Genomic DNA, 10,007 nt, shown 5'->3' with positions numbered 1-10,007 from the left:
ATAACCTTAAATTGGTGCAAGGATTAAGAGGCAATGCCCGGAAAGCTTCCCTAGTGTGGTTCTCGGCACGTAGGAAACGCTCCCGCTCTGCTGCTCACACCTCGGTGGGTCGCCCCCGCCCCCCGGACTCCCCGGGGCCGGGTCGCCCACGGCCCGCTTCCCAGGGACTGACTACCCGCCCAGTAGGGCGCGCCGGGCCCTGATGGATTTATTGGCCTGCTTGGGGCGGGGTTTGGGAAGAGGCGAGCAAGGGTGGGAGGAGGTGAGGGCGAAGAAAGGGAAGCCGCGGAGGGGCCGGAGGCGCGCGGGGCGGGGCCGGGGAGGAGCCGGGCTGGGTTCCTGGGCCCCGCGCGGCGCGCACCGGGAGCCCGCGGCGGCGGGGGCGGGGGCGGCGCGCGGCGGCCAATGGCGCGCGGCGCTGCGGCGGGGGCGGTGCAGCAACACCCGGCTGCTGACAGCCAAACTCACCAACTCCGCCCTCGTCCCCGCGGGATCCCGGAGCCCGAGCCGGTCTGGGGCCGAGGCCGCCCGAGCCGCGCTGCGAGCGAACATGGCAGCAGAATGAGAAGGCTGGCGCCGGGTCGTGGCCGCCGGCGCCGCGCTGCAGCTCGAGATCCGCGCCCGGCGCCCTCCGAGACGCGTGCTTAGCCGGCCTCTTGGTGGCCGCTGGATTATTTCATTCGGAGCCGAGGGCGGGCGAGAAAGGGGACCCCGCAGCCGCGCCGGTCCGTGCTCTGGCAGGGTGTAGAGGCTCGTGTGTGCAGGTCGCCGGTTGCGAAAACCACGCGGGAGAGAGCGGGTCCCGGGCTGCGGCGGCGCGGACGCGGGGATGAGCCGGCCATGGGGCGGCCTCGGCGGGGCTCGCGGAGCCGGCCGGCGCTGCGGCGGGGGCGCTGCCTGAGCCGGGGCTCCGCGGGGCTTCGGGGCCTCGGGCGCCCCGGGGGGGTCCTTGCCGCCGCCCCCGGGAGGGCCGAGAGCCCCGCGTGGCGGACTCTGCAGCAGACACCGTACTGAGGCGCCCCGAGCCTGCTCCGCCTGCAGCTCCGTGCGCTTTCGGCACCCGGGCGCCTTGCCCGGGGCACGGGCGGCTGGCGCACCGCGGCGAGCCGGGTGCAGGACTGGCTAGAGGGGTGTGTGAGTGTGTGCGATTGGAGATCTGAGCTAAAGCAGAGCCCAGCGGACCAGAGCAGCCATGCTTCCCGGGGTGGGCGTGTTCGGCACCAGCCTCACGGCCCGTGTCATCATCCCGCTGCTGAAAGATGAGGGCTTCGCGGTGAAGGCGCTGTGGGGCCGCACGCAAGAGGAAGCGGAGGAGCTGGCCAAGGAGATGAGCGTCCCCTTCTACACTAGCCGCATTGACGAGGTGCTGCTGCATCAGGACGTGGACTTGGTGTGCATCAACCTGCCGCCGCCCCTCACCAGGCAGATCGCTGTCAAAACCCTGGGTGAGTGACCCCGTCCCCTCTCCCCTCCAGCTCCTTTCCTCCCCTGCTGCTTTTCTGCTCTCGGCCCCTCTGCATCCCAGAGGCTTACGAGGCATCTACTCCGGCCCGGGAGCCCGAGATGCCACATGCCCCTCGGAGCTCCCTCCTTCCTCATCCCCGGCCTTCCCTGCCTCTGCGCTGCTTCTCTCCTCCCTACTGGCACCACCTGGACGCGCCTTCCCACGTGCGTGGCGCCGAGGCTGGAGGAGGCGTGTGTTCCAGGGCTGGCGACGAGGCGGATCGGATGCTGAGGACTGGGCATGAGCCGCTCTCAGGAAGAGAAAACTAAGTCCCCAGCTGTGCCTGTAGTGCCCCGAGTGTGTGCGTGGGTGCGCGCCTGTGAGAGGCGAGTGCGCGCCCAGGATCGCCCGAATCAAGAGCCCCACACGTGTGGCTGGTTTTCCAGGGGGCGGTAGACTACCTGGCGGGTAGCAGCTGTGGCGCCCTGCTAGGCCCGTTTGCTTCCTTCTGCTGTTACTTTAGTGTGGGATTAGACTGTGACGTTCAGCCCGGTATATTCGGCCTTCGCCGTGAGCCAGGATGGCGGGAGTGGTTGGCTGGGGGTGGGGGGTGCCCTGGGAGGTCTTCCACGGGGTCCTGGCTTAGTGACGAACTGGGTTGACAAAAGCAGGGGGATTGAACTGTCGAACGTGGCAGCTCAGGGATTGGTTTCTGCGTGTGTTTGAAATAATAGACCTTAAATTTTTAGGGGATGGGCGCAGTAGTTCCAGAGGTATGGATGCTTTGTGTGGGAAAAGGCCCAACGGCGCCAGTTTCACGTGGGAGCATGCAGTAGTCCCTCCTTAATAACCGGCAGGAAAGTTCCCAGGCCTGATGTTGACAAGCAGGTTGGGAATGAGCTCACCGCCCCTCGCCAGCCCGTCCCCCCACCTAACCCAGGCGGTTTGAACAATCTCAGAGCACAGAGCGCTGGCGTCCCTGTCATGCCCAGAGGAAAAAGAAGCGCATATTTTGTCCGTCAGCAGTTCTCTTCGTACCTAAGACAGTCCTAGGAATACTGCTCACTCCTTACTCTCCCAGGAAATGTAACACCCACCCTTGAAAGTTGGAATTTTTATTGATGAGGAAAGAGACAAAGCTCAGGACACGACATTAGGGAAGAGTTTTAGGGCAAGAGCGGGTCAGTACTCTGAAGCCAATCAGTGGTAATTCATGTCATCTTGGAAGGCATGTTTTATATTTTAAAATGCGTGAATTTGGGATAGGTGAAATGTACGTACATGTTAATTCTATCTTCAGAGACCTATGACCAGAAGGCAGAACTCTTTCTTCCTAGAAAACCATTTTTTATCAGCCCCCTTCTGCTCTTGACTCCAAGAGGGAGCATGATAGAATTCCTGAGGAGGCTGCCCAAGGCTGTCCGTTTTCATGTTGATTTTATTAAGTTTCTCACCTTTGTTGCTGATTTTCTTTGGCCTTGAATTGAACGTCATTGGGTTCTGACTTTTCTGTTTGATGTAATCTATATATTGGGTTGCTAACATTTGTGCTTACAGTGGATCTGTGCATACATATCAAGATAGCTTATAACCATCCTGTGGCATAAATCTATTAGAACACTTTGTATCCAACAGGTCTGTCCTCTTCTATAGAGAGCCCATGACTGGTCGTATCAGAAAGACCTTGTAATGTTGCTTTTCCCCACTATGACAGCACAGTCCTACAGGTCAGCATCCCTAAGGTGTATCTCCAGGAGAATGGCCATTCGGGGAACAAGGATGTACCTGTTTTCTGACCATCTCTTGTACTTTAGCCAAGAAAGCATTTGAGGGGGCTCTGGGTTGGAGAGAGGTGGCACAAATCATACATTTCTGGATACTTTTTATTTTCAAAAATCCCTATGATTTTTTTTCCCCTTGACAAGATTAACACAAGTTATCTCTTCAAAACCAAGAGGCTTCAAAAGTAGACCTAGTTTATAATCATGACTAAGGACTGAGGTTTTGTTTATATTTTTGTATAAGTCTTGGGCTTTTTTTTTTAACTCCTGATTTTGTAGGTAATTTGAGATAGTTTATGATTATAGAAAATGTGGGGGTGTTGAATTTAGATGTGGCTGGACTTTGGTCTCATTCTCCAGTTCCTCTTCACTGGAAAATGCCCAGAGGTCCCTCTCTTTCACATTGTATCTGAAAGCATGGGGCTGGGTGGTCGCCTGGGTGTGCTTTGCTGTCATGGTTAGAGGTCCAACACACAACACACAACACAGGAAGTGAAACACCCCGAACAGTCATAGAGCTAGTTTGGCCGTTGGGGGTTTTAGATGCTAGTGTTTGCCTGGAATAGAAACAAGCCAGTCTTGACTGGTCCCGGTGAACTGCCCGTCTTTTGGCTAAAGCCTGGCCTTTGAGTTGCTTGCCTAGCGATGGCGAGTGGTCTACGGCCCTCCATCCATATTCTTGACGGGTCTCTGCTCTGACAAGGTGAGGGGCTGGTCTGGGGACCATCGAGGAATGACACTTGGAATCAATAGAATCATAGACATCCTCCTTGAGTTTCTAAAAATTCCCTTGAAATCCCTCCTTTGGTGAACTAGGCATTTCTCTGTTGTAGAGACTTTCTTCAGTTCTTTTGTACAATTTCTACAGTGCCCAGGGCTGTCTCTTCTGAAGTTCCTAACATGTGCCAGGCAATGTGGCAGGTGCCGTGTATAAAACACTTTCCCCGTGAGACTGGCTGCCTAGCATAGACGTTAGCCCCATTTTACAAATGAGGCAAACTAAAATGCAGAGGTCTGAGTGGCATTGCTCATGGACGGATAGCTGGGGAGTTGAACCTACCCTTCTGCCTCCCCACAGTCCTTTCTTCCTCTTCATCCCCTAAACTTGCTTCTTGGCCTCAGTTTCTTCTCTCAGATCAAAGTAGCTCAGATGAGATCATTGGCGTTCTCCTTTGTTCCTGTTTATTACCCCACGCATGGAAACCGTTCTCTCTTGAATCTGTTCCTTTTTGTCTATCATGGCTTCCTCCCTAGAAGGAACGCGTCCCCTACCTAGGTCTCTGAGCGAGCTTGCCGTCTGCCCCTCCTCACCACTGCCTCTCTCCATCTTCCACACCGCTGCCAACTTTTCCTTGAAGGACCGCAGACTCGATTGTGTCACTGCACCCCCCTTTCGTCACTTCTAGGAAGAGTCCCAACTTCTTGGCATGACAGGCAAGGGCTGGCCTGTGATGAGCCTTGCCCAGGCTCCTGTCCTGCTGGCTGTTCTGGAACCCCATGCACTTCAGCTAAACCCAGAACTCCTGGTGTGTCCTCGAACGGACCTCTTTGATTGTAGGTCCATGCCTCTGTCTGGAACACTTTCTGCCTTGTGTTAGTGAAGGATGCCTGTCCATCCTGCAAGACTCGGCCCCCAGGGTTGCCTCCTCCCTGAAGTCTCCCTCTTTCTCAGTCTCGCCCCTCACATACTCTTCTGTGGTCTCAGCACCAAAGGCTGCTCCCATCTTTTCTTGAACCTATTGTAGTGCATTCGTGTGAAACTTAAATTTTATTTAGTTCTTTTGAATGGTTTATATATTCACGTGGTGTAAATTGTAAATACTATAAAAGTGCACAGGGAAGAATGTCTCCTGGTCCCTGTTCTTCAGCTGGAGGCAGTCCCGGTTTTTTTATGTCTCTCTCTCTTTTTTTTTTTTTAAGATTTTTATTTATTTGAGAGAGAGAGAGCAAGAGAGAGAGCGCGCGCATTCACACGCATGAGTGGGGGGAGGGACATTGGGAGAGAGAGAAGCAGGCTCCCCGCTGAACAGGGAGCCCAAAGTGGAACTCAATCCCAGGATCCTAGGATCATGACCTGAGCTGAAAGCAGACGCTTAACCAACTGAACCACCCAGGCGCCCCTTTATGTCTCTTTTTGAAGATTTTTCTAGGTATGTACAGGCAAATATGTGTGTGAGCATTTTTAAAGTCTTTTTTACACAGTTGGTAACATCTCATACACACTGTTACATACCTTGCTTTTGTCATGCAAGAGTAGTATCTTGAGAAGAATATATGTATACACTCACATACACATCTATACGTATATAAAAAAACAGCATAAGGAAAGTATCCATGTTCTTATTTTTTGCTGTATAGTATTTCATTGTGTGGATAGATCAAAATTTACTTACCCAGTCCCCTATCGCTCAGCATTGAGGTTGTTCCCAATCTTTTGCTTCTTCAAACGTGTAATGAATAACCTAGACCCTGTGTCCTTTTGCACACACCCCAGTGTACTTGTAGGGTAAATACGGGAGCTGCCGGTCAAAAAGTATGTGCTCATTTCCTTTAACAAAGATGTTGCCAAATTAACCGGCCCCTGAAACGACACTGCTGTTTTGTCGATTTCCTTGTGCGCCTCGCTCTGCAAGCCCCTTGACTGCCCGGTGCCCGAAGACAGCCAGGCCGGGCTCAACTCACCTTGGTATCCAGAGCAGCACAGCTCCCAGCCTGCCTCTGGGGTCAGTTAAAACCTGTGTCCCATTTGTCCTCCTGCACTAGAGTGTGCAGTGAGCCACCTGCTGCCTCCCTAGGTCCACTCTCGTTCCCTGTCCAAGCTAGTCTCCATACAACAGGAGAGTGGCATGTATACGCGTGCATGTCGCTATGTTACTCCTTGCTCAGAAGCTCTCAGTGGCTGCCCTGGCACTTGGAGCAACATTCAGTTTCGTGGCCTGCGCTGGCCCCGCCTGCCAGTCCCTGTCACCTCTTTGGCGATTGTTTACTCTCCCTGACCCTCCAGCTACTTGGGCCTTTTTACCCAAACACACCAGCCCCTTTCCTGACTCTGGGCCTTTGCAAACTGGCTTTTCCCTCTGTCTAGAAGGTTCCCCCTCACTCCTCTGAAGGGCTGGCTCGTTCTCACTTTCAAGTTTCAGCTCAGATGTTCTATCAGGAGAGAGAGCTTTCTGGTCCTCCCCTCCCAACCAAAAGTTCTTTTCCCCACTTCTCACTTACACCTCTGCAGCCCCTTCATGTTCTTGGCAGTGCCGTCGCTGTTTGTGATGACCTCTTTCATTTGTTTGCTTGTTCTCTTATTTGCTGTTTGTCTCCCCAACTGGAAAGAAAGTTTTTTGAGGTAGGGCCTGTGCCTGCTTTGCTCACTAGGGTGGCCTTATCTCTCCTAGACAGTGCCAGGCGCTGAGTCACCCAGTAGGCACACTATAAATATTTGCTAAATGACGAATGAATGCCTTTCCAATGAATGAATGAATGCTTGGGGAAGGCAAAAGATTATCAACAGGATGGGTCCATCAATCAATAACAGTTTGTCCTGCGTGCAGTAGCCCAGTTGCCTCCCAGACGTTCACACATGGGCTCATCCCCCCCGCAGGGTAGGGCGGCCAGAGCGGGGCGGGGAGGGGGGAATCTTGTCAAAATGCAGATTCCAGGGCAGGACCCAGGATTTAGAATTTCTCTCCAGCTCCTGGCTGATGTGCCTGCAGTGGCAGCCAGGCACAGAGATGCGATGGCTTTCCGCCTTTGGGAAAACAAGACCAGCCCTGCCGTGAATAATTAACCTGTTGGGGGAACTGTGTTAAAATATCTGTTGCCTTTGTGTGTGATGTGACGACATCTGTTTTCACGTTCCCTGCCCCAGTTTTTGGAGACCGGAGTGCAGACTCTCTGGGGGAAGCCTCTCTGTGGGAGGGCAGGCTCCTATGGGATGGGGAATAAGGCTGGAGAGTTCCAGTGAGCTTTGACTGTGCTCATTGATCTTGCCCCGACTTGTCTGACATCCTCAGCCGAGGACTGGGAGCATCGTGCCCTTTCCTGCCCTACTGCAGAGTGTCCGCGCTGCCCACGGTGGAGAAGAGCTGCTGGAACAGGGGGAGAACCAGGAGGAAGCAGGGCTGGGCAGGCGTGGTGGCCACACAGGCAGAGATAGGGCTGGAGATGATCAAACGTCCTTTCTGGACTTGGTAGTAACCACTCTGGAATCCCAGTTCCCCCTTGACGTCACTTCTGGATGTATTTCTCCCCGAAGACTGTGTGGAAGAGACAGTTAGGTTTTTTTTTTTCTCTCTCCGGGTTTCTGCTGCTGAGCCCTAGTGAGATGGTTTTGGTCTGTCAGCTTGGTGTAGGTTTGAGGAAGCCCTGGAGCATTATGTAAATGGAAGTAATGACTGTGTACTGTTAGGAAAAGTCAAGCATCACCAATCTCATTTCATCTAACTGAAATTAGGTGCAGTTGAGTGATTATTTTGTTGATGATGTCTGGTTTGGAAAATGTACGAGTGAGAAGAAGCCATATGAAGAGATTGGACATTTTGATCCTGCAACTGGGGAAGAACCAAAAAAAAATGGTGGAAGTAGGGGCGCCTGGGTGGCACAGCTGTTTAAAGGTCTGCCTTCGGCTCGGATCGAGCCCCACACTGGGCTCCCTGCTTGGCAGGGAGCCTGCTTCTCCCTCTGCCTTTGCCCTCCCCCTGCTCGTGCTCACGCTCGCTCTCTTGAATAAATAAAATCTTTAAAAAAAATGGTGGAAGTAAATAACATGTTTTAAGGGTTCCACCAAGAAAGAAATACACTAGCAATTAGTTATATATTTTGGTTCAGGGTAGTCAAGGCCCGTCACTATAGACGACGTTGTGATTCACAGAATTGCTGATGATAGAAAAGGTTGTCAGGTCACAACTGTAACCATCCCCGCTGAGCCTCAGTCTTCCAATCAATAAAATGGAGTTAAAGATACTATGATACAAGGTTGGTATGACAATTAAAATGAGCAGGGGTGTAAAGACTTGGCCACCGCACCCTCCCCTGGAGCTGTCTGTATAAGTTCAATAAATATTATTCTCCTTCACCTCGAAGTGATCAGTTCTTCAGCCTGTTCTGAATGGTACTTTCGAAGATTTGTTTTTCATATTTTTTAAAGAGATGATTCCCTTCTGCCAGATTCAGAAATTCCAGTTAAAAGTTTTCTTTAAATTTTTATTTATTTACTTATTTATTTAAAGATTTATTTATCTAGGGGCGCCTGGGTGGCACAGCGGTTAAGCGTCTGCCTTCGGCTCAGGGCGTGATCCCGGCGTTGTGGGATCGAGCCCCACATCAGGCTCCTCCGCTATGAGCCTGCTTCTTCCTCTCCCACTCCCCCTGCTTGTGTTCCCTCTCTCGCTGACTGTCTCTATCTCTGTCAAATAAATAAATAAAATCTTAAAAAAAAAAAAAAGATTTATTTATCTAGAGAGAGAAAATGGGGCAGGGGCAAAGAAAGAGGGAGAGTCTCTAGCAGACTCTGCTGAGCGTGGAGCCCGACGTGGGGCTCGATCCCAGGACCCTGAGATCATGACCTGAGCCGAAATCAGGACTCGGATGCTTAACCCACTGAGCCAACCAGGCGCCCCCCCTTTTTTTTTATTTTTATTTTTTAAAGGGAATGTGCCTAAGTCAAGCTTTGGATATGGGATTTGCTGAGAATCCTGTACTTGGTTCATGGATGCATGATCTAGAAGGTGCTGTTGGTGTTCCCAGGAACGGACTGTGCTCCTGTGAGGATTTATCATCACCTGTGAGAAGGATGCGGGTCCTCCGTGGAACTCGGGGCAGGGACCTAGCTGAGGCCTCTGTAGGTGCCTAGAAAGTCTGAACTAGAATTTTATCATTCTGTGCTATTCTCCCCGTGTGTGGGCCCCATCAGCCATCCCTCTTTAGACCAGGGCCCGTGTGCTGGACAGAACCAATACAAATATTACTGGTTTAGCCCCCCCTGCCCAGCCCCCACTCCCAATTGCTCCTGCTTGTGTCTGATGCTTTCTCCCGGCTCAGTCTTTCTGGAGGTTATCTGGTAACATGGGGGGGTCCATCACAAAATGCCTTGGGGACCCTGTAGTGCGGGAAGTGGGGCTGGAGGGATTAGGAGTGGTCATCTCCAGGGGGCCACACTCCCAAAAGGCACTAATGATGAGAACCCAGACTTGGTTGATGATTTTACAAATGTAGACCTTTCTTGATTTTGTACGTTCTTTATCCGCTGTCTTCAAACACACATTGGACATTTTGCCACGTTTATAGTGACCACAGTAAAACAGTGGAAAGAAAAGATGTATGTGACGATAAAATGATGCCAACCTTGTCGTCATTATTATTACATTTACGGTGTCTCTGTTGGTAAAATATGGGATGGAAAAGCAGATACATGTAACTGGCTCTGTGGAGTTTTATGGTCCAGTCCCTCCTGCTTGGCGGGTGCCAACTGAGGAACGCGGTGACGCACAGACCCTTTGTGCACGAGCGTCAGGGCAGGGCCTTCAAGGAGTCAGGAGTCAGGAAAAAGGCAGGTCCTGGGGAAGAGGAATTTCTATCTTCTGATGGCCTTTACACTGAAAACTGCAACATCAACCCTTCCCTAGGTCTCCAGCCTGCTGGCCTGCCTTGCAAATTCTGGCCTTGTGCGTCCCCCTACTTGCATGAGCCAATTGCTAAACCTACCTTGCTTTCACTGGCCTGCCCATGGTGTCTCTCCCCCTCCCTCTCTCCCCTCTCTGCCTCTCTCCCCCATGCCCCTCTCCCTTTCC

General features: G+C 52.5%; 1 protein-coding gene across 1 annotated transcript in view; it reads left to right on the top strand.

The window, feature by feature from the left end:
* The first annotated feature begins 455 nt into the window (after positions 1–455).
* GFOD1 (Gfo/Idh/MocA-like oxidoreductase domain containing 1) overlaps positions 456–10,007 on the top strand; it is a 107,363-nt gene continuing 97,811 nt past the window's right edge. The window contains exon 1 of the mRNA XM_045811518.2: positions 456–1,445. Within this exon, the coding sequence (XP_045667474.1) occupies positions 1,193–1,445 (253 nt within the window). The 5' untranslated portion in view covers positions 456–1,192. The remainder of the gene's footprint in view (positions 1,446–10,007) is intronic.

The sequence above is a fragment of the Ursus americanus genome, chromosome 32 (genome assembly GCF_024610735.1).
Source record: "Ursus americanus isolate L20-20 chromosome 32, mUrsAme1.1.p, whole genome shotgun sequence".
Taxonomy (NCBI): domain Eukaryota; kingdom Metazoa; phylum Chordata; class Mammalia; order Carnivora; family Ursidae; genus Ursus; species Ursus americanus.
Note: the sequence above shows the minus strand (reverse complement) of the source record. Positions and strands in the feature narration are given on the sequence as shown.